The sequence below is a fragment of the Thamnophis elegans genome, chromosome 3 (assembly GCF_009769535.1).
Source record: "Thamnophis elegans isolate rThaEle1 chromosome 3, rThaEle1.pri, whole genome shotgun sequence".
Classification (NCBI taxonomy): Eukaryota; Metazoa; Chordata; class Lepidosauria; order Squamata; family Colubridae; genus Thamnophis; species Thamnophis elegans.
The window spans coordinates 42491167-42516697 of record NC_045543.1 but is presented as its reverse complement, the minus strand read 5'-3'; the positions used below and the strand labels follow the sequence as shown (position 1 = coordinate 42516697).

The following is a 25531-nucleotide window of genomic DNA, read 5'->3' as shown; positions in this document are numbered from 1 at the left end:
GGTAAATTCACACATACCAAGAAAACTGTCTTGGGCCTTGTTGTCCTTTACTTCCAAAGACCACTGGGAAGTCAAAGACATGATAGGTCCCACCCAAGGGACAGTAGTAGAACTAGATTCTGAAAAATGATGGCTTTGAAGTCTTCCTCTACTTTCTATCCTGTGCCTGTCTAGGCATCCTTACAAGCAGAAGAGCAAAATATTTCCTGTTCTACATTAAAAGAACAGGCAATCAGAACAGGATAAAGGTAGGTTAATCCATGGCAGCATACAGTACTTATGTTGTCTAGTAAAGTCTTCAGTATAACTTCAAATCAGGATTAGATAAACAGATAGTATCATGCAGAATGGAAATATTTATGAACACTCGGAATCATAAGCTAAAGCTATTACAACTTAGAAACACATAGTTTTATGTAACCAGAAGTATCTTAGAGAATGAAAAAAACACTGTGATTATTTCCAAGACCTGCTCTCAATTTTCTACAAGAATGATCAAATTTCACTGTAAGAAATATTGTAACCAGCAATATTAATTTTTTGTAACAAAAATTAGTGATTTAGTGACTGCTTGAATTCTATATGCATAAAGCAACTTTAGTACTGGCCTGCCATTCTAAATTGGCCTTCATAGTCTGCAAAGCTTCCATTTTTAGAGTTAAGGTTCCCTTTCAAGGCTACTACTGTGGGCAACCAAACATCAATTCAAATTAAAAAAGAATTCAATGTGTAACTTTTAAAAAAATGTTTATATCTTTTCCTTTATAAAAATAATTACATGAATTTTCAAACTCACATTTTCTACACTCACATAAAATCATTAAAGTGCTCCCCATCAGTCTGTTTTTAGTACATGGGGAGAAAAACCCCAATACGATGGCCAAATCTTACTCTAAAGAGTAATTTTAGCAAAGTCTGCAAACAGCGTAAAAAATTTGATAGGGCCAGGCATTATTTATTTACAGGTTATAGCTTAGGACATCTCAGGTTAAAAAACAAAAAACAAGAAAGCAAATAGCCATAACTCATCAGTCAAGTTTTCACTGTCATAGAAAGTTTTAACTCATCTTACAACCATGAAGGAAGGTACTGTAGATCATAAACATATACAGACAAGTATAGAAGTATTTCATGAATGCTGAAGAGGAACAGGGAAAGGATTTCATTGTCAAAAGAACAATATAATTAATTCTCAGCATCTATCCCTGGAAATAGGTAAAGGTCTTGGCAGAGAGTGCTACAGTACTCTGACATCTCCTTACAACGATGAAAGTCTGTGCCAGGGGCATGGCCTTCACGGAGTTTGATCAGTCTGTTCACCTGCAAGACAGAAAGTAACAAAAGATTATCTAAAAACGTAGATAGCTCCAAAAAAATGTACTTTGTTTCACACCCATTACATTGTGTCTCAGAAGTTCTGCTGGACCATTTTGGATGAGCTGCAGTTTGGCAAACCTGGGCCAAAGAAGAGCTTGATTATTTTAGGCTTTGGCTGAGATAAAATCCAGTGAGGAACACAATAAGTATCGTGCACCTTCTCCTCTGCAGAGCCTGTGCTTACCTCTCCAGCACCCTTTTTTGCTATGTCTCTTATCTTGCTCTTGAAGTCAAGGACATCAGCAACAATTATGGCTAGATTGGGGAAGGGAGCCACTCAAGCAACATACTCATCCTATCTTCCCAGGACTTTCCTTTCCATACCTTCCTTAGTTACCATGGCTGACATTTTTTACTCTAAGAGCAGTATAAGAGGAAAGGAAAGAAAAGCTCTGCAAAGGTAAGAGGGCAGAAAGGCAGACTAGTTGGATATGCTATTTTTAAAGCTAGGGACACTGGTAGTAGTAGTGATTATCCAACCAGCATTTCCCACTCCGTACTCTCTTCTCAGCTCCTTCCTTCCCTACCTGCCATCCCCCTCCTCATGCTGCTATCTGAAACTCAAGTGCTTTGATTCAAGCATGGACCATTAGAAAAGTTGTTTTTTCTGCATATACTTAGTACAAACAACTACCTTAAATTTAGACAGAACATAAAAAGAAATGAAGCATAGTATCCCTGCCCACCTTGACCAGCATGTCAGCTACATGTGTGTTTCTGGCATCCTCAGCAAACACAGACGTGAGAGCTTCTATATACCATGATCCACGTTTGGTATTTCTCATAGCAGCTGTACCTATAAAAAAAAAGCAAAGCCAATTAAAGGAAAAAGAAATAGTAATACCTTAGCTGCATAACAAGAGAAATAATGTGACAATATGACAGCACTTGTATTATCCAAAATACCTTTCAGGCAGGCATATCCACAGATCATATCAGAGCAGGTGGGGAGGCGTAACTTGGGATTTTCCTTCTTGTTGGCATCACTCTCTTCACAACCAGGAGAACAGGCCCGGTCATTCCCATCTATCTGATCCACTCCTCGATCTGTCTCATCTAACAAGAGAAAAAAAGATCAGATGATCAACCCCACGCAGCTCTATTCTATATCTTTGTTAAATGACAGGCATACTCATTGCACCACAGACTTTCATATATGTATTCACCGGTAGTCCTGTGTCACAATGGTTAGAATGCAGTATTGCAGGCAAACTCTGCCCACAGCCTGGAGTTTGATCCTGACGGGGTTCAAGGTTGACTCATCCTTCCATCCTTCCAAGGTCAGTAAACTGAGGACCCAGATTTTGGGGGGCAATATGACATTGTAAACCGCCCAGAGAATGCTGTAAAGCATTATGGAGCAGTGTATAAGTCTAAATGCTATTGCTGTGTGTGATATAAACCACCTTTTCTTAAAACAGTCCTCTTATTAACATTATACAGCATTCACAAGCACATAAATATGAGGTAGATAAGATTAAAAGTATATGCAACACCCATGTCAAAAGTAAGGAAGAGACATGACTGGTAAATTGCAGACCTTCAGTTTACTTAGGATATTTTCTGTCAGAAGCTTTTAGTGGAAGTTAAGAGATTGGCTAGAAGAAGGAAGCCACCTACTGGAGAGACAGGCTGGCTTTAGGGAGAGGTCAATCCATGACTGATCAGTGCTTGCAACATCTAATCAAGAGATACACACTAGAGTTTGCTGCATGCATTTTCTCATGACTTAAGTCCACACTTGACTCTATGACTTGTGTCTGGGAAAAACCAAGCCTCTCCAGTTAATTAATACTTGTTGTTTCTTAGTCATTCTCTTCACAATAGCAGATGCCTGAAAGTCAGATGCAACCCTTATGGCCATTTATCAAGTGCTGTTCTAACGCACAAGGGTATTAAACATACTTGCCCCATTCCTCCTGCATAGCTCTTTTCTGCTCTACCCAGATGATGTAAGAATTGTTTCTAGAACCCCAATGGGACTTAGCTGTGTCTTGGTAACCCTAGCTCAATATAACTGAAAATAAACTATTAAAACCCTCAAACCAAACCTTTTGTAAGGAAACCTGGTATATAAACAAGACTATCATTAAACAGGTCTCACATTTTAAATATCTGGGCGTAATCTTCCAAATTCAGTAATCCAAAACTCATGGAAGCTATTTTGCCCAAAATGAGCAAAGATTTTGTTGCCACTGTGAATTTTTTTTATTTTTAAGCAAAGTTATTGTAGCTCCAACTAGCTAAAGTTGGTACAATTTCTAGAGATCAATAGAAGAGAATATTCGTAACTCATTTGGAACTATGAGGTCCTTGATGCTGTCTGAGCTTGATGGATTTCTTGCAGACATTTCATTACCAAACTAGGTAACATCATCAGTGCAAGGAGACAGTGGGATTTGCTCTTATTTTATATACTAGTTGGTTGCCCTGTCAGTGGGAACGATCCTGGTGGTTCCCCGATTAGGCTGTTGTTTACTCTTAGCTTGTTTGTCGGTTCTGGTACCCCAGTCAGTACACCAATCAAGGAACTACCAATGCAGACAAACAAGTTAACAGTAAACAAAAAGCCTGATCAAGGAACTACCAAGATCCCTCTCACCAACATTGACAAGGCAAGCCACTGGTATATAAAATGAAAGCAAACTCCACTCTCTTATAGCATTGATAACGTTATCTAGTTTGGTAATGAAACATCTGCCACAAAATAGCCAAGTTCAGAGAGCACCGAGGATCTCACATTTGCAGTGATCAGTTGAGTTTATCTTCCAACCTGCACTTGTGGACTTTGTCCAGTTTAATGCTGGGAGATGAATCTTAATCTAAAGCAATTTTACTGAAGAAACCAACATTAATCACTATTCTCTACCACTTACCCTTCCTAGGCCAGTGATCCCCAACCTTTACAGCTTGGTGGCCCAGCAGGGCGAGGAGAACTGGCCCACGCAAGCAGCGGGCTGGCACACCTGCACATGCATCAGCCTGCCACTCATGCAAGTCAATGTGCATATGCCCTGTTCAGTGGCTTGCACAGCCCAGTTCCGAAGAGGCCACGGCCTGGTAGTGGGTCACCTCTGCCTTAGGCTATGAGCAAGTCAAAACCACTAATAGTCAGTATACAATGGATATTGAGTGCCAATCTAATTTAAATGCAAAACTTTTTTTAAAAAAATCATGGAAGTCTAAAGGGCAAAGTAAAACCCAGTACTTATCTAGACTTTTTTCCCATAGAAGGGCTTTTATTTTGGCTCAGTACAATACTTTCCCTTCAACTGAACTCGACGGAAGATATCTTTCCCAGAACAACTGTGCCCTTGCGATGAAAAGACAAGTTAAAACTATGAAGCATAACCTTCTCTACTGCTCATTCAACAGTGTTGGCAGTTTTGATATTCTTTATTTTCTAAATTGCCAAGCCATACAGATCAGTTTTATATTTCTTGATTACTTTCTGAATATCTCCTCCATAACCTATGAAGTTACATTCTGCACCAGAAGTAAGAAAGATTTGGCAAGAACTGATTAATAGTACTGCTACACTGTATTTTTACTCCAACTTTTATATTTAGTTTTGCAGTCTCTAATGTTGTAAACCTTTTCAGTATCATTACTATACAAGCTACAATTATCTTAATTGAGCATTATTTTCAGCTGTAAAAGCATGAAATCTAACTGACTGTAATTCAGTCATTTTATAGTTATGCTATTATTTCTCAAACTTCTAGCTATTGTTTGTTCAGCTTATATACATCAGTTATCTTAAAACTATAAGCTATTAATTTTGCAACTAGTTCTGTATTTTTTTTAAACTTTCACTTTATGCTAGACTTAAACATTATATTATATTGTGACAACCAGCCATCATAGATCAGATTGTAATAACAGGGAATTCTAAAGGCACCATAGATTCCTAATACAACATGAATTGCATATAGAGCTACAGACTACCTTAAAATTACCAACTGCTGCCAGCCTCCCTCCATACTTATTGTATCCAATTTCCAACAGTTAAAGAAAGGTCACCAGTGTTTCTAATACACTCTTTGTGGTTGCTATTTCCAAGACTTTTAGGAATTTTCAGCTGTGAAATGCTCTCTATACTTTTTTTTTTTTTTTAACAAAAAAGAATATATGAAGGGAACATTTTCCGATCAATATGGTGCTGGATAAAGAATGTACACATGCATGAAGTCCTACATGCAGGCGTTTTACAAACAAGCCAAGTCTACAACTGGAATTAAAAATAAAAGTTTTCAACATTGCTCAGATTTATTATTGCACCATGCAAACTGAGAATTCAGTTTTGAGTACGTATGCAGAAATGCTTAAAAACAATCTAGAGCACTTCAATCACCTGATTTTCATGAGTATACATAACCAGATATTTATATGCATCATCATAAATGCCATTATCTCCCTTAATACTCATCTAAAAACTTGTCAGTTTAAGTATTTACTTTAAATATTGCTTTAATAGTTTTAAATAATTATTAATTTATGGTACTCTTTAAAGACACCGTGACCCAACAAATGCGCGCACGACAAAAGTGTGCCAACAAAATTGCGGCGCTAAAACTGCAACATCATCAACGTGCCAACAACAGCGCGCCGACAGAAGCACGATTTAAGTTAAGGTAAGGGTTAGCGTCAGGGTCAGGTTTAGGTTAGATTTAGGGTTAGGGTTAGGTTTAGAGCACGCTTCTGTCGGCGTGCTTCAGCGCTCATTCGTCGGCGCAGTTTAGAACTCGCGGTTTTATCACCGCGGTTTCGTCGGGCGTGCATTTTGTGGGTCGCCCTTTTGTCAGTGAACCTAAAGACACCATAAGCATTCCTGAAAAATGAAAAGGTAGCCTTCTGAGGGCTCTAAAAATAGAGATAGGATTAAAAAAAACCTTCTTTTTCTATTTATGGAAAATATATCAAAGCAAGAATAGCTTGATTTATAACCATAGCTCTCATCAGATGTTTCAAATATTAAGTCTTTCTCATATTATCTGCTCCACAAAAGTGGTTTTTTAACTAGGTAACCTTATTTTCAAGAGCTTCAGTTGGAGAAAGCAGCTTATACTCTGTATATCTTTATATTTCCTTTCTTTTAATTATTCTTTCAGCAAATCCAAATTCAGCTAGTTTTGCTCCAAAAATCTTTTCTTTTCTATTCAGTCCAGACAAGTGTTAGTTTTACTAAATGTATAAGCTCCCCACCCACCACCAAAAATGGTTATTAGGCTATTAGCATATTTTCAAAGCTATTTTTATCATTATTTACTTGCATTTTATTTTGGGTTTTTCTCTTGCTCATTGTTCTTGCATGCCAGGTATTAATAAGGCTATACATACAGCTGGATTCACAGTGCCAAGTGTTTTGAAATTGCTTTATGCACACTATTATTAAATTGCATACTTACCCTACTGCGATTTACATTTAATACAATCAGTTTCAAACCAGTTCATAATAATGGTGAAATCATTAGATGCCCCTAGAGAAAGCAAGGAGCTGTTGCTGACCTTTGTTATTCCTAACTAAATTAACCTTCCTTCTTTTCCCTTCCCCTTTAAAATGAAATAAATCCAAGCATTCAATATTGACTGGCAGCAAGACTGTAGAATAGACATAACCACTCCATTCCAGCTGCAAGATTACTAAACAGCAGGAGTCAGTCCACACCTACTGTGAAGGAAACAGCAGCTAGTGGACAGATGAACGCCTCACAGTGGGAACTGCAATATTGAAGCAACAGCAGTGTGCTATGGAAGATTGGATCAAAGTAAGGCAAACAAGCCTCCATACGTTTAGACAATGTAACAATATGGTAATCAAAATAAGCATCAAATGTCAGGTTTCCATAATGACATAAAGTCATTTAATCAGCTTTTAAGTCAAACATTTAATTTCTTGGAGATGGAATTCCTGAGTGAAACTAGAATGTACAAGCTAGGTTGTAAAAAAATTCTTGATTTTTTTCTCCTTTAGTGCAAATAAACTGTTATCCATGCATTAAACTCTTTAGTAATAAATAAAGATGTATGGAGATAAGTAAAAAACTCCAACTATGAAAGCTGGTGCTAGCTTACTAAACATTTGTGTCTCTGATCAATCCTCTGAAGATAAATTAAAAGAAAGATACCAGTATCCAACACGTTTGGGATACACTTATAATCCCTAGGAAAAGACACACCCCATGTCAAGCAAAAAAAAGCATTTTTCTTCTTCCAAGCAGCTCTCCATTCGTTGGTATTTTTCCTTTCCTAGTTCTAACAGTTTCGCAAATCCAGTATTTCCACAATGAGTGTCAGAGAGAAAGGAACATAGATCCCAAATTTGTTTCTTCTAAGACCTTCCATTTCAACCTTAACCCTAACAGAAGAAATTGAGGCTATGTTCACAAATCATGCTATAGCATAAAGTTGCTTGGCAGATTCTAGCTTAGCACAAAATGTTCATCTAATTATTGTGGCTTCTGAGTCATGGTATACACCATGCATGTCTAGTTTCCTGACTTTTGTTACAAGTTTAAGCCATTAAGTGGTTTAGGGTTTGGCTTGGGCTATCTTTCTGTACATTATTTCCAACTACGGTAAGTTAAAAGATTAACCTTGAGTTTATTTACTCATGTCCTAGCCAAATTTCTTGATCCAATTTATTATTCACTGAAAAACGTAGCACAGGTGGATGTAAAAAGGATAACAAACTAAAATAGTTAACTTTAAATTGGACAGTGCAAATTAATAAATTAAATTAAAATTGGATCAAAGAAACAAATATAAGTTCTACTTGCTTTACAACACTCGAAAATTATGTTCAGAATAAGCCACAGAGGTATTTTTGAACAACATATTTTATAAGCCTCCACTTCTTCAATTTTTATAATTATACCAAGTAAATAATTTTGAAATGTTTAAAGTAACCTAGTCAGAATGCTTGATTTCCCAATATAAGGATATGATGAGGTCCTTTTTCTCCTTCTACCTTTGGTCATTTCCTAAATACTTCTAGAGAAATTTTAGAAAAAAATCCTCATAACATACTAATATGAAGCCTGCCATCAATGCATTTACATCTTATTTGAAAGCAAGATAGTGCACAAATAACTGCAGGATTCTCTTTAATAGCATATTTTATTCATAAACTATAGTGTGCTCTTTGGAATTATCAGACGACACAACTGTTTCATATGGCTTTTAATTCACAGCTTATTGCTATTAACAGACACCACAGAGAATTTGATATTCACTGTCATTTTATGTACTGGCTTTATTATTTTTAATAGAAATACTGCAACCTCTAGGAGTTGTGCGGTAATGCAGTGGTCCAAAATATTGTAAAATAATACAATAATAAATAATACCATTTATTCAACCACAAACTAGTGCATAGCCCAGGGGATTTGCATCCAGTTCACGGTTGTTCTATGCAAGGCACATACTGGATTCCTGCTTTCCCTGATGAGATATCCCTGGTTTTAGTGGTAAATTCCCCTCAGTTATGATCCGTAGCACTTGAATTTCAACACAAAATGGAATATAATAATTATGTTACAAATTAATTCAAATGTTTATGCAACAGATATATATTATGAAACTGTGTGTGCCTTAAATAAACTTGCTTAAGTTTAACAGGTTAATTTTATCAAGAAGTGTTATTGTAATACCAAAGTTTTCTTTACACATATCTCAAAAGCATATATTACCTTAAACAAGGTGTCTGCAGCCCTGGCACAGTAATAGAACACTAGCTCTATTCTGGTTTTGCACATCAGAGAGTAGCATCGGTATTCTCCTAAGATCTGAAACTTGGCTAAAAAAAATAAATTTAAATTTAAGGACCATTTAAGTGCCCTATTAAAAATGTCCAATCAGTTTTTCAACCTTTATTCCCTATAAAACCTTTTTCAAGTCTAAAATGTATTCCCTATAAAAGGCAAACATTTAAGGTAAGCCTCTGGGGAACTACATAAACAGATTTTCTAGGCGCTGGTTTCTAATTTACTTCACAAAGTTCATCTGTACTGCAGGCATGCTGTCTGAAGTTTCATCAGAGGGAAATAATCTTTAATGCAATAAGTAGTAATGGAAGGTATAATGTTGCTGTAGATATAAAGGGGAAAAAATAAAGCTTTAGATATGTACTTACATAAGACGGAGTCAATGCTCTCTGCTGCTTGGCTTCATGGAGAAATTGAATAAGGCTGCCTAGGTGAAATTAACTTCATCTCGGCAGCCTTGTTCAATTTCTCCATGAAGCCAAGTATACTACTGACACTACTAACAATTTCTAAATGTGAATCACAGAGGAGAATTTAGACTTCTATATTTATTAAAACTTTCCTCCTTTTCAAGATAACTAGCCACAATTAGTGATAGTAGTTCTAATTTTAAAATACACATCAGATCCTTTCACCAGAATCATCCTGCCAATACAGGCTTTCCAGGAAAAAGTGATGGTTCCCTACTTTTGTGAGATGAGGGTGTTGAAGTCCAAAAAATCTATTTCACAGCAATGACCCTATTTTACAGAACAACCTCTTTCCAGAAATTAGGTGCACCAGCTTTAATCTTTCCCTAAATTGGATAAGTTGACATATTTTATGAGACAGCATTTAGGGAATAATTTGGAATTATAATGCCTTTTGGCTTATTGGTCTATATTATTCATGTTGATTTTATTTTTCACTCTGGATATTTTTACTTAAAATCCTAGGAATCCTTTAAGATTATGGTGATATGTTTGTGTTTAGCAACTGAAATATTTCCTACAAATTCTAATCAGATAAAAATATCTGCTGAATCATCCCCAGTCCTTACATCAGTTATAATCATTTGAGTATGATATAATCTGGCTAAGATCAGTCTTACATTCTATATTCTTTTTTTCTTACATTCCTATAACTTGTTTTACATTCAGATTAGAAGAGACATGTTTTAGGATGCCTCTGGATCTTTACAGTCTTTTAAATTCAGCTGCTCCCCCTTGCATCTGAATCAAACAAAAATGCAAAATAGCAAACTTTTTCAAACTATTCATAATGTTTTGCACAAGGTGAACTCAGACTACTATTCATTCAATCTATCAAAGTTCGGCACAAGTAGGAAAAACCAGAGTCCAGGCCAAAGAGAGAAAGAATGAAAGTTCCAGCACACAATCTCAACTGGAGTGCGGTTAGTAGGGCTAAGTGCCCCCCATATACATGCAAGAAGTGGAGATTACAAATCTCCTTCTTCTTTTTCCATGTTACTGCAAGGTCTGCAAGTTGCTGACCAAAGCCATGCACAGCGAGAACCACTTACAGAGAGAGGTAGTGGCAACAGCAAGGCAGTGAGGTGAAATGGGTTCCGCTTATACCTGAGAGAAGTAAAGAGGAGAGGTGACCACAAGCGTGCAAACGGGAATGTTTGTCGTGAATCACAGGTCACCCTCCCCAGTCACTTACCTCCCCGACATGCCTGGATGAAGAACATTTTAGGCTTATTCTGAAGATTAGGACAATTGGCATTGTCAAAAAGACTGAAAATTTCCTGCAGCTGGAAAAGAAACAAGACAAGGTAACTGAGTGTTTTAAAAGGGAATTGTTAAACTGATTATATTATCATTTTATATATTTTATTTTATTACTTTAATATTTTACTGTATAGTGATTCAAAGAATATAAAGGCTCCATATTTTTTTAATTATTACAATGCAAGCATAATATCTACTCTACCCAGTTTTTTCCCCTCCATTTCTTTCTCCTTCACCAAAATATCTTCCATTCTACTTTAAGGCAGAATATCATAACATGTTACAGCTTTTTAAGGCTTGATTGTTTCCATGATAGCCAGTCTGATCCTCAGATTCCCTGCATGATCACATTCCAAAACAAAGAAGGAATCTGCATATAATTGAGTTACCTGAAGTAGCTTCCCATCCACTCCGTAGACTCCACCCTCTATGCCATGCGAAAGAAGTGATACTATGCAGGAGTCTACGTTTTGATGAACTGGATGCTTGGAAAAAATTTCCAACTGTTCTTTCATTTGCTGAGGACAAAAAATTATCCCTAATCAGAAATCTCTTAAACCATACAGGAAAACAAAGTTGGAAATTAGAGGAAATAATCACCCAAAAACATGATAACTAGGAGATAAAGGATCCAGGAATGATCAAAATTGAAAACGTATGAGCATAGTTTCTAAAAGTGCTCATGATGTTATATCATTTTCAATCAAAAGTCCCAAAAAAATTTCAATTTTTTAAATTTAAATCTGAAAATCTATGTCAATGATTCAAATATATATTTATATGGAAATAAAGAAATAAAATTGTTATAATGAAACAATTAAGAAATGGAAGTTAAAAACAATATTATAGATAATTAAAATTTTATAATATAAAAGAATTCTAAGAGGATATGTTCATTTTAATATAATCTAGATGCTATCTTAAAAACAGCCAATTCTGGAAAATAAATTTCGTGAAACCTATGCAAACATTTGTCACAATTGTCACATTTTTCAACTTACCTGTGCAGTCTGATCATGTTTTACAACCACCTGGTATCCAAGATGCTTGAAGAGTGTATCTAGAACAGCATTGTCCACTTTTCCTCCAGAACGCAACTCTAGATCAGTCTCATTGCTGAAATGCACATTGCTAAGGATAAGAGCCAGGCCTCGTGGGTATGATTTCAACTTGTATGCCTATTAAACAAAGATAACATATATATATATATTTAAAGTCACAACCCCTGGTATGCCCCAATTATGGGAGGAAGCTAACTGCTTCCATTCTCTGTCCATCGGCTCGTCACAAGAGACCATCCAGACAGAAAGCCCAATATTTTACTGTTTCCTTTGTTACATTTGTGTAGTATTTATCAGCACAAATACTACACACACACACACACACATTTTATCAGCACAAATACTACACACATACACACACACACACACACACACACACACACACACACACACACAGTAATATAGCACAGGTTCGAATCCCAGTAAGGGTATGGCTAGCTGATGAGAGCTAAATAGCTTGAAATAGATCTATATTAGTCTCCCTTTATTTATTTATCAGCACAAATACAACTATATATATATATAGTGTCACAACCCCTGGGAGGAAGCTAACAGCTCCCATTATCTGTCAATCGGCTCGTCACAAGAGTCCATCATGACAGAAACCCAAATGAGACCTAGCTGATGAGAGCTAAATAGCTTGAAATAGATCTATACTAGTCTCCCTTTATTTATCAGCACAAATATAACTCTATCTATCTATCTATCTATCTATCTATCTATCTATCTATCTATCTATCTATCTATCTATCTATCTATCTATATATATATATATATATATTCATTTAGTTTCTTGGTATATACACTGAAAGTAAAATCACAAGTTGATTTGAAAATATACAACTCTCTCTACCAGGGGTCAAAGACAAATCAAAATATAAAATTAAAACACTTAGTATTAGTTCATATTTCCAGACTGTACAAAACTATTTTTTTAAATGAATACCTGTAATTTTCAATACATGGAAATAAATAAATAGTCAATGTTTTATTAACCTTAAGGAGAAATATGAGTTTGGATATGATTGTGTACTCATTTAGGTCTGGAGTAAGATTTGTTAAAATGGATCAGTATAACATTGTTTATTTTTATATTTGATCTTAGTTAAAGCAATTGCTGATAATTTACTTTTGCGAAATTATGTTGAAGGAAAATGTAGAATCCCCAATGCTTTTATTCAAAAGCTCATTAAATATGAACAGCCTTCTAAGTCTTCTAGTGATTATTTTTTTAGCTTGCAGAACTTTTGAGCTGTTTGGGAACAATGGCAGTCTGTGGGACAGAGTTTGAGAAACATTCTTCTTGATTCATCAAATACAGAATTAACAGAGTTGGAAGAGACCTTGCAGTTCTTCTAGTCCAACCTCTGGCTCGAGCAGAAGATCCAATCAACCCAGACTGATTAACCCTACCTCCCCTCCATTTTTATTCTGAATTTTCAGTTACTTAAATTTTTATAATCATATATGAAAAAAAGAAAATGTTACATTTTGTGTGAGGGCAGTTTTTCACATAGCCCTCTATTTAACTGTTTTCCTGCAAAGAAAAAACTCCAGACCTATTTATGAAAAACAGCAAAAGAAATTATCAATGTCCACTTTCCAATTTACTTACCGAGCGTGCATGCGTGCGATAAAATTCTAGAGTGCATGGTTTCACCAGAGAATAGTGAGGGCCATCTCCATCATCTAATGAATGCTCCATTGGCACTGCTGCAAACCAAATACCAATATGTAAAGGGCTCCACAGCAAAGCAAGCCATGGTGTAACAGCATTAGATTTACGGTAAGGTGAGGATATTTAAGAAAAAAACTATACAGTATATGCATTTCTTAATCTAAGCATTTTACCTCTATCAAATGTATTAAAAAGTATTCTACAGGTAGTCCTCAACTTTCAACCACTTGTTTTAACTGTTCAAAGTTAAAGTAGCATTGAAAAAAGTGACCAGTTTTCACACTTATAAGTGTTGCCGCACCCCCATAGTCATGTCAAAAAATTCAGAAACTTGGCAACTGGCATATATTTATGACTGTTGCATCATCCTGGGGTCATGTAATCACCGGTTGTAACCTTCCCTGCCAGCTTCCGACAAGCAGTCAATGGGGGAAGCCAGATTCATTAAAATGACCAAGTGATTCACTTAATAACTGGAAAAACTATAAAATGGGGCAACTCACTTAACAACTGACTTGCTTAGCAACATAAATTTGGCCCTCAATTGTGGTCTTAAATCAAGGATTACTTGTACTGTAATGCAATGTTTCTTTTCTTTATTGAAATACTGCAATCCAAGTGCTTCAAATTTAACCCATCTCTCAGAGTTCCATCAAAAATTATCTCTCAACTGAACTTTTCCTTTAAATAACAATAGCCCTCTAAACTAGTTGAGCTATTTTGAGTATCAAGAGTAAGGTTACCATGAAGTACAAATTAAAAACGTGAAACTTCAACAAAATTTGTGCAGAGTATGTAATATTTTAAAATACTATATGTTATAATATCAGGAAGGGAGAGGTTTTCTCACTGGGAGTCATTAGTAAAGTTATTGCACCACCTTAGGACAAACTGGTATTTCACCGTCATGCTTGCTCCTCAAGGACAAGACGCAAGCAAATTAGACAGAAGTCTCTGGCATCAAGGATCAGGATTTGGGGGAAAAGGAGATCTGTTGTTGGGTTCAGCATGAGGACCCAGTGCTTTCTTCCTTGATTTATGATGGCCTACAGCATTAAATAACTCTAACTCATGTATTCTGAACACATGTATAACACTTGACATTCTTTAAATAGCTTCATTTTGTTCCATTTTCTGCAGTATAGAAATCTATGTTTATATCACAAGTTAACAACGAAAAATGAGCCAATTAACTTTTGTGAATATGTCTAGGCTACAGTCATAGCCATGGGATATGAATAGTAGACTCATCCAATGAATAATCTATATAATTATTAGCTAGTAAAACAGTTTGCAATTTAAAATCTCAGTGGGATACAGCTAAATCCCGAGCATTAAATTTGGATTGTTTTTCATTGTTCTTTCATTATTCCTTCAAAAGCTATAATTTTATACAGGGATATTGATTTCTGTATATCCTTCAGTCAGGACTGTAGTCTGGGAGTTCCAAAAACAACTCAACCAGGACCTGTATTAAAGAAAAGGCGTGGACAAGAATGTGAAAACAAAATGTCAACCTCCGAAATATTTTCTCTTTTTTAAAAAATAATTTACAAAATAATTCATATTGTATAATTTATTTAAAAAAATAAACCATATTTGAAAGAAACATGCTGGAAATCAAATTTTAAAAATTATTCAGATGAAACTAATACCACAAGAAGAAAGTACAAGAATGTCTTTTCTATTTTAGAAATTGCAGACCAACTTTTTATTCAAATGTCAAAAATTGATGATATTTCAGGGACTAAGTCTGAATAATACTTTACCAGATCCCAATGCCTCTTAGATTTTACAAGCTACCCCACTATCTCTGAGCACACTCTTACACAGAACTGTAGCACAGATTAGGAAACCATATATGTGATTTCAAAAATGCTTCAAAGGTCATACCTGTCTTATAAAGTTAAGAGAAAATAATTGATGTAACCAAATAGTAAAAGTAAATAAGAGTATTAAAAAAAAAACCGTAGCATTCATTGATGTATAAGTTTTTATCTATCTGCTAGTGCTATTACATCTATCTGCTAGTGCTATAATTTTATACAGGGATATTGATTTCCCCATATTACAGTATGGGGAATACAGTATAAAGCAAAAATTGTGTAAGATTCTCCCACATCTCATCACTAAGACAGAAAAAACCTAAGCACACAAGTCACAGCTGTCCAGATCTGTTCAAGGAAATAGACTAAGACACAGAACTATTTTTCATGGCCTGGAATCAAAATAATAAAACCTAACTGGATTATCTCTAGGTCCTATTGTCACTGGGCTTTTAGAAACATACTTCATGCTCAGTGTTGATATTAAAAATATTGAGACTAAATTTTTTCAGACTTGTTCCTATTAAAAGATTTTAGAGATTTTTTCCTAATATACTAATTTAAAAAATGTTTGACATTTCTAAATTTACAGGCCCAAACTAGTAAAATAGATATATTACAAAAATAGCATTTTTTTTCTTTACATATTTGTTCTTATGTCAGATTTGGTACATTCTGCAAGTCTATGAAATAATGACAGTGCTGTAACAAAGGCAAATTGTATTATAAATTTACCATTATTCTGATATAGTCTTTTCTGGGATACACAGGATTCAGGCACTGGAAACGGAAAACTTTCATCATAGCAATTAGGTCGCTGAAAAAGACCAGAAAGTACTATGAAAATATCACAAAATGTCACTGTGGTTGTCAAATAAAACCTCAGATGAGAGATGGGGACAAAAGATGAAAAAATTCCCACTATTTATGATAGTGCAATTATGTGTGCATATACACATGGATATAAATTATTCCCTAAAGCCAGCTAGTTCGCAAAATATAGTTATACAATGAGCAATAATCAGAAACTATTGACAGTTTTGCCCACAGTACTTACCATGCAATAGATTCCTACTGAATCAAATTTGAATCAATGTTTTCCTATTGAATCAAATTTGACTGCTATGCTTAATCACATTCCCGCAACCAGATGCATGCACAAATGTATTTATGTATTACCTCCTATAATTCTGTAATGACTCAGATCAGGTTTACCTTTGTATAAAAATATATGCTGTTTAATCTGGATCTTTGTATAAAAATATATACTGTTTAATCTTTTTAAATGTTATTTTTGTATTGTTCTTTGTTTTTCAAAAGTTTAAACAAACTATCCAGAGTCAGTGGGAATCAGACAGCACATCAATGTAATAAATATTTATTTATTTAAATAAAAAATGATTGTTATTATATCTGTTCAAAATCTGAAGTCACAGCTGCCAATTCTTTAGCTGTTGTTGGCCTTCATACACGCTGAAATAAATCTCCATTTCTGCAGGACAGGTATATTCTATGTATTTATTAAATTTATATGCCACTCATCTCACTGTTGAAGCAACTCTATCAATGTCCTTATGGAAATGTAATGCATAGCGAATGGTCAGTTTTCTTGTTTTTCAACTGTCCATTTCAGTTTGTGTCCAATTATTATCTCTTCATAACAATGTAAACAGTAAAGTTGCTGTTCTTTAGCTGGTATTGTTATTATTAAATTATAAATTAATATTATTAATTAGTAGTAACTAGTAGTAACTATTACTACTAATGATGCCTTCTGTCCTGTCCTAGCAGAATGAAAAGTGGGAAGGCAGGGTTCATGTTCATTCTCTTCAAAAATCTCAAATCGAACTCTCTAAATTCTAAACAATTCACTCCGGATTTGGAAAAATACATCACAAGCATTTTACTGAACTTGCTGGTACCTTCCATGTAATTTTAGTTCTGTTCATTGTCAAATCTGTCCTGATAAGGCTGAATAGTTATAATATAGATTTATTGCCGAAGAATTCAAAAGTATCTGTACTTTGTGTTATTTTAACTATCTAAAGTAAAGAATAAAATGATATTTCTTAAATTTACTAATTATAAATTCATATTAAACCAATATACAAATTGGAATGGCTGAAATAATGGTTCTCTCACTTTTAATCTTAAATCACCATGAGTTTCAAAACAATTCCTGGTAAATACTTCTCAAAATATAAGAAAAATAGCTTCACAGCAAGAAGTGTGTGCATACCACTGTACAGTCCTAATGAAATATATCAGTTCTAAAATTTGTTTGCCTGAAGATGCAATTAGATCCAACCTCCCAATGCTTGTAAAACTATTTATAATGAAAACTAAGCCAAACATCTTCTCTATGAAACATTAACTTTCTAAGTTTAGGAAGCTGAATACACAGGATCAAGGGGGATTGAAAATATCCTACTAGTATTGCATGAAAAAGCAAATGGAATCACTAGCACTAAATGTACTCCTTAATTTTATATTTTCCCTTACCTTACCTTTACAGCCTCAATCCTATGGCAGGGGATAGTGCTCAAGAGCATTTCTTCCAAGTGCTGTTGTTTAGTTTCTCGTAAAGCTTCACAAAAGGCTGAAAAGGCTTTGGGGCCCCTCTTCGGAAGCAAATTCAAGAATTCTATGTTTTGGCTAAAATTTCCAGACTTCGCCTGCATGCGAAAATACATACAATTCAAAGAATATTAAACAGCAGCAATAACAACAAAAAGCTATCCAGACCTAGGGGATATTATCACCACCTTTGCCATCAAAACACTGCTTGCAATAATGAAACTTTGCCAGTTAACTTATTAGGAATGGCCATGGTCAGCCACACATTTAAACTGGATTTTTATCCACCTATCAAATCTTTCCCAAAAACCCGGGATAGGCTGATGTTGTTGTTTGATGGTGTTAAATGTATTGTTATAATTAGATTCACAGTGTAAGACTTAACAATACAAGTCATAACAGCCTAAGAATGATTAACATAGTGTCTAAGATTAAAGACAGTTCCAAAGCAGGGTAGTTTATTATTATGGTTGACCGCACAGTCCAACCATAATGTTTAGACTGGAGTTGGCATTTTTATCCACTTATCAAGTCCCTCCAAAGGATCTGAACTCGGCAGATTTTGTTTGATGGTGATTATTATTATTGCCATTGTTATTAGTATGATGTGGTTAATCTTTGGTGAGATTCACAGCCTTTGGGGCTGGTTGGTAGCTCAACAGATCGAGTCCTAACCAAGGACCTAGGAACTGTTAAGGTAACGTCGGAGGATATAAGCTGTTCCAAGTAGGGTAGTTTTTTGTAGAATCAGAATGTTAAAGTATGATAAATTTAAATTTTCTAAATAGCGAGGTAGCCCTTTAGGTATTGCTCCAAGGGCTCCAATTACAATCGGGACAACACACGATTTCTTTTTCCACAGTCACTCAACTTAAATTTGCAAGTCCCAGTACTTTGTGATTTTTTTCTTGCTGTTTATCTTCAATTCGTGCATCTCCAGGTATTGCAATGTCAATGAACCATACTTTTTTCTTTTCAACTATTGTTATGTCAGGTGTCTTGTGGGCCAAGCGCCTGTCAGTCTGGATTCTGAAGTCCCACAAGATCTTGACTTTCTCATTCTCTAAAACCTTCTGAACCTGATGTTCCCAGTGATTTTTGCTGTACTCAAATCCAAACTTTTGGCACAATTTCCAGTGAATGATCTTAGCAACGCGGTCATGGCGTTGTAGGAAGTCAGTTTGTGAAATTTTGCTGCACCCACTGATCAAGTAATCGACTGTATCGTCTTTTTCATTACACAGGAGACATTTGCTGTTGATGGTAACATGTTGAATTTTTGCCTTCATGCAGTTTGTGGCTAAGGCTTGTTCTTGAGCTGCCAAAATAAAGCCTCCTTATTATTGTTGTTGTTGTTATTGTTGATGTTGTTGTTAGTAGTAGGTAGATTTTGTGTGATGGTGATTATCATTATCATTATTGATTTAATCTTCAACAATCAGCCAGATTTAAGACTGGATTTGGCATTTTGTCTATCTATCGAGTCCTTACCAAGAATAGGTAGATCTAGGTGTTACAGACATCATCGCAGGAGGGAAGCTGTTCCTAGTAAAATTACCTTTTGCAATTGACTGATGGCCAATTTGTCAATGCTAGTGGTGTTAAAGTGGTGCTCCAGTTGTTTTGGGATTGTACCAAAGCGCCTATTACTATCAGTACTACCCTTGCTTTCTTTTCTCACAGTCATTCTATTTCTATTTGTAGGGCTTGGTATTTTGTTACCTTCTCCAGTTCTTTCTCTTCTATTCTGCTGTCTCCATATCCACTATGCAGACTTTTTTTGTCTTTCTTATTGACAATTGTTAAGTCTGGGTTGTTGTCTGTTTGAATTCTAAAGTTATAGAACAATTTAATTTCTTCATTTTCTTTGACTTTCTCTATTTTACGGTCCCACCATTTCTTGCTTGCAGGCAAATGATATTTCTTGGAGATCTTTCAATACACCATTGTTGCTACTTTGTCATGCTGTTGTTTGTAGTCAGTCTGCGCAATCTTCTTGCAGGTGGTCCATTGTTCTTCAACTTCATTGCAGAGGCAGCACTTACTGTCTGTTGGTGTTGTCTCAATTTGGGATTTTTATGTATTTGTCCTTAAGGCTTGGTCTTGTGCAGCCAGAATTAGTCCCTCGGTCTCCTTCAACTTTCTTGCTCTTAGCCATTTCCAAGTCTTGTTATTATCTGCTTTCCCTGTTTTTTTTTTTAATGTACTGGCCATTTAGTGCTTTGTCTTCTCATGACTCCATTCCGTTTGTCATTTGGTCTTTCTTGTTGGCCAGTTTGGTCTCTCCAATAGTCAGTACGTGTAGTAATTTCAGTGCATCTTCTTCATTGCCTTTAGATATTCTTCCAAAGACCTTTTTTCATCTGATGTACTTGCAACAATCCCTGCCCACTTATTTGCCTTGTTAGATAGAGTCTGTCAATATCACTGCAAGAATGAAGGGCATGATTCATTGTCATTGTTTTTCTGGTCTTTCTATCCATTGCTTTTAGTTCTGCTTGAGTCCTGTCCACCATTCTAGCGGTGTATCTAATGACTGGAATTGCCCCAGGTTTTGATTGCCTTGATGGTATTTCCTCCATTGAGTTTGAACTTTAAGTTCTTCTTCACTCTCTTGATGTATTCACCTCTAATCTTTTTCTTGACTTTAGTGTGCTTGATGTTGTCAGTTTGAAGGATACCCAGGTATTTGTGGTACTCATCTTCACCCACCCTTAATTTTATTTTTCTGGGAAATCTTGATTCCTTCAGTTTTCACTATTTTTCCTTGTTTGATAGTGAGTGTGGCACATTTGTCCAAACCAAACTCCATTGCAACATTTTGGCTATATATATGGACAGTGTTGAGCAGTGATTTTATTTCAGATGGTGTTTTTCCAAACAGCTACAGAACCTCCATGTAAAGGAGGAGGGATAGTCTGGCATATGTTTTTGATTTATTGTTGTTGTTGTTATCATTACCCATCCCACCTGGTTAGGTAGGGAAGATTGCAGACCCTGGAGAATTTCGACTGGCAGAGTCTAGGAAGGGTCTTCTCTGCCGTCACACCAGCCCTGTGGAATAATCTCCCCACTCTCCTGGTCTTCTGAAAAAGAGTTAAAACATGGCTCTGCACACCTTGCTTGGGAGCTCTCAGAAGGGCCCACAGCTGTGGGTCTGGTTGGAGCCCTGAGAACTCTCCCTTCACATTTTTAATCCATTTTTAACCAGTTCAATCATCCTTGCTTCCTTTTAAATTCTAATTATATTTCATTTTTAATTCTTATAGATGGATACTACCCGCCTATTAGGGCAGTGATAAGCTGAGCACAGATCAAACCAAGATCAGACGCAGGCAACAGTCAGTCAGTCAAGGTGGTGTTTATGCAACCAATGGATCTATAGCCATCTGTCAAAATGCAGACATGACCAGGATGCTGCATCTGATCATGCAAGATGGCATTTGTCAATCCGAAAAGCAGACACTGTACGTGTGGGAATAATACTAGAAAGATGATGTGCTGTTTTTATATTTTAGCATTTTATTGTATACCAACCAGATTCCCTCTCAAAGAGTCAAAACTGTGAAAAATAAATCAATAAATCTCATATTCTAATTAATTATATTTTGTCAACTCAATGCTCATAGTTTTCATTAATCTTTTTCCTATACTATTACCTTTAGTCTCACAAAAGGTACCTTATTTTTTTTGTTCTCCTGTTCAATCATGTCCTATTCACCAAGACTACCTGGACAAGTTTTCTCAGCAAGATTTTTCAAAGGTGGTTTGCCACTACCACCTTCCTAAGGCTGAGAGAATGACCAGTCCAAGGTCATCCAGCCAGTTTTGTGCTTAAGGTGATGCTAGAACTCACAGTCTCCTGATTTCTAGCCTTAAGCCTTAACCACTACACCAAATTGGCTATCAAATATTATATACCCAGAAAAACTCACAGATGAGAAATATAAATATTAAATATTTATTGTTTCACTGAACATACAATGCTTAAGATAGTGACAATAAAAAACCTACATAATAATTTTAATGTTTGTCATGCAATTATGCACACTGACATATAAAGAAGTTCAGATTAGATCTCATAAATATAACATTCTATATAACATAGTTTTCGTTGTTTTAATAAATAGGAATAGAAATAAATCTGGTTGTTATTGATGAGTTTGTCTCCCAGCTTGATAGCTAGAAAATTATATTGCTTCCAAACATTTACATTCCTACAATACATTGGTCAAATTTTCATCAACACACAGCAAGACAATTGCAATTTAGGAAAAATATGGAATATTCATATTTCAAAACCATTCCAATAATTTAAGTTACTATGTTTAATGATGCAAACGATTTTAAAAATTAACTTTTGAGAACTATTGAGAAAAGAGGTTAATAGCTATATTTTGATTACTTATATAAGCACTGCATGATAAAACTTATTTCCTCTTCTACTTCTTACTCTGCAGTGTGGCTTGTAAGACAGAAAATTTACCAAGCAACCTTCTCTTTCTATTAGTTTCAGTGCTGATGGACTAAAAGTAAAAAAAAGAGAAAAATATGTTCCACTTATAAAGCATTTCCATTTATATTTAGAAGCAATTCTCACCACAGATGATCAATCAAGACACTATAAACTTTCATTCATCTATAAGGGTTTAGTTATATCGCTATATGCTACCCGAAACTGCTGGTATTAATTCATGAAGAATGCAATGTTAACATTTGAAAGCATAAACAATGTTAGAGCAAAAGTCACTTGGGGTAATTAAAATTAAGCCCAGTTATGATAAAACCAAACACACCTGTATCATCTCCATCATTGTTTCTGTGATAATATCTTTTGCTATAAGATGTTCCATTAGTTCCTTCAATACTAGTTGACTTGCTAGTGATACGCGGTTCTTTCTGAGCATTTCTTGGTGACATTTCTGCATGCCACATGCACCCAGCATCCTACAAACAAAACAAATCTAAATGGAAATATCTGCTCTTCCCATTTTGCATGATGTTTAAAAATTACAGCAAGCACATAAGAGGCAAGCGTTTGAATATTTAATTTAGTTAATCATTTTTGTCTAGAATATAATTCCAAACCTACTAATGACTATTAATAGGAATACTTCCAATTTAAGTTTTAAATATTTAAATTTATCTTTAAGCATTGGAATACAGATATTATAGGATCTGGCAAAATTACTGAGACATGCAGTCAAGTCAGATCAAGGTCCAAGTAAGTATTTCTTGGACATGTATGAAACCATTCTTGCAGCACAGTAATATGCTCAACTAAAAGTCTATGAACTATAAATATACATGTTTTCTATTAGTTCTTAATAGGATAATTCTTTTATCTCATCTTAATCACTGAGCTGCTCCAATCAACCAACAGCTACCACAGAAGTGCAAAAACATTTCACAGCAAACTCTGTGGTATGTCATTACCTAATAATGTTGGACGAATAAGTCTACTCAAAAATAGAATGGTGGCTTGAAATGTTGATCATAGCTTCTTCCTTTCCAAAAAATAATTTTACATTTGGTGATTTAAGTCAGCATCAAATCTACGTAGCTTATGGTTGTTTTTAATGGGACATTCATTCAGATAACAGTAAAAAGCACACCAAAGAACAGCTAACAACTTCAGGCAAGATCAAGTTTCCTTCACAGCTTTTCCTTTCCAAATGGCTGATTCCTATTGAAAAGTATATTTAAAAACTGTATGTTCTGCTATATTTGTTTATATACTACCCGAGTCAACAAACATAACTCTCAGCAGATACATCATTCTATGTGGACTTAACAATTATACAGGAATTTTTATAAATATCTTATACATAAGCAAGGTACACTTGTTAATATTTAAAAGCTATACTCTCATTTTCAAAATAAACTCCAGCAAGGTAATGAGAGCTATGTCCCAGTAAATATTTATGAATGATGCATTAATGGCTTTATGTAATCCAGACACTGATCTTGCTGAATTGATTTTCATTTTGCACAGGAACCATGAAAAGCTCCAGTAATATAATAACTGACATCCGTGACAGTGCCACCACAGATGTATATAACAGTTATTCCATAATCAGATAAACAGAAAAGAGATTTAATTCTGTGCAAGGGTCTTTGCAGAGACAGAGAAAAATTCCAATGCTGTTCAATTCCAACAATCTTTTGCAACTATCAAATTCCTAAAGCTGATTTTTTTTTAAAAAATCAGAACACCCCTTCATGCAAATCCTGCCTCCCACCTCTCCTAAGCATGAGTTATTTTTTTTAGTCTTGAGGTGAGTCACCCTTTCTTCTCGCTCTATCTGCACTTAAGAGGGAGAGGAGATGGGACAGCTGCAAAAAGTTACATCCTGAACACGAAGTTTCAGAAACTCAACGTGCTCCTCCCATCCAGGCTCCTGCATGCTGAGTCGAAAACAAAGGCGGGAAAGACAAAAGGCGAGGGGGAGCTGGGCAGGCGGGGGGCTGAGGAAAGTAGGCAAGACTCTCGGGAGGAAACGTCAAAGGCCCATAGGGGCAACTCGGCCCCCAGGAACAGCCCCGCCCTCCCCAAGGCACCGCGCCGCAACTGCAGAGCGGGCGGTCCTTCTGCTGCTCTTCCATCCCTTGCCATCCCCGCAGGCGGGAAGCTTCTTCGCCAAGCTCCCTCGATCTAATTCTACCTGGTCCACTCCCGTCCCTTTGGCGCCGGACCCTGACTAAGAAGCGCGCCGCAGGAGCCACCGCCAAGCAACGCAGGGCACGTTCCGGTCCTCCTTTTGGCGGCGCCAGCCCTGCTAGGCCCCAGGCGGAAAAGCGGTTTCCCGCTCAAATTCCTCGCTCTTTAGCAAGCAGGAAAGAAAAAAAAAAGCCAGCATCCTTGGTCACGTGGGCGCGCCCTCACCTACTGCCCTTTGTGCGCTTGCGCGAGTGGCGGTCCGCGCGCGCGCGCAGTCCTGTCTTTCCCAGGACAAAGGGAAAAGATTTCCCCAGGTTCGTGGGTTGTTCTTGTTGTTTTTTGCAGAGTTTAGGATTTTCATCTGCTCTAGACTCAGGTTGTTTTCGCTGATTTATCCAATCTTCGGACTTCCTTGCGACTGCGTCCCTTATGAAAAAGATTTCCTTGTGGCTTTCTTGCTGTTCCTTCCCCTACCGTGCACGTTGTTTACACTGAGTTTAAAATGAGGCTGGAGAATCGCGCTGCGACGAATGCCGCTGAACTACAACTCCCAGCAACCTCAGCTAGCAGCTTCAAGAGTGAATAGTTTTGGGAGTTATACTCCGCCGACAACAAGGCATCTCACAGATTAGTGATTCCTCCTGTTTGTATTTACATTATTATGCTACCTGCTTGTTAGCTATCGTTAACTAAGCCATAATGTATTGAAGTAATAGGTACAGGAATTGCCATACTGATTGTTAATGTACCTTGAAGTCTATTGACTCTTAGCAATCACAGAAATAGGGATCTGTCCCTAACCTGGTCCTTCCCAGTCTTCCAATGGTGCATCCATTGCAACTGTAATCCATG

At 36.1% G+C, this 25531-nt stretch overlaps 1 protein-coding gene across 2 annotated transcripts; it reads right to left on the bottom strand.

Moving 5' to 3' along the window:
* Window positions 1-214: 214 nt before the first annotated feature.
* On the bottom strand, window positions 215-24888 carry CASP2 (caspase 2). Of its 2 annotated transcripts, XM_032213994.1 has the most exons (12): window positions 24684-24888; window positions 23455-23525; window positions 22815-22965; window positions 17949-18116; window positions 16177-16258; window positions 13553-13650; window positions 11878-12054; window positions 11266-11394; window positions 10809-10899; window positions 2284-2433; window positions 2064-2173; window positions 215-1320 (listed from the first exon to the last, which is right to left on the bottom strand). In XM_032213994.1, the coding sequence occupies exons 3-12, from the start codon at window positions 22962-22964 to the stop codon at window positions 1186-1188; spliced, it is 1290 nt and encodes a 429-aa protein (XP_032069885.1). In that variant the 5' UTR covers window position 22965; window positions 23455-23525; window positions 24684-24888; the 3' UTR covers window positions 215-1185. The 2 variants fall into 2 exon arrangements, with proteins under 2 accessions (XP_032069885.1, XP_032069884.1); XM_032213993.1 differs by lacking the exon at window positions 23455-23525.
* Between the last annotated feature and the right edge of the window lie 643 nt (window positions 24889-25531).

Bases quoted from the DNA above. Each gene is read 5' to 3' on its own strand.
- CASP2 (XM_032213994.1), bottom strand. From the start codon at position 22,964: ATGCTGGGTGCATGTGGCATGCAGAAATGTCACCAAGAAATGCTCAGA. The intron at 13,651-16,176 runs GTAAATTTATAA...TTTGGTTTGCAG, and splicing joins AAGACTATATCAGAATAATG to CAGTGCCAATGGAGCATTCA. The intron at 2,174-2,283 runs GTATTTTGGATA...TTTTTTTTATAG, and splicing joins TGGATATGCCTGCCTGAAAG to GTACAGCTGCTATGAGAAAT.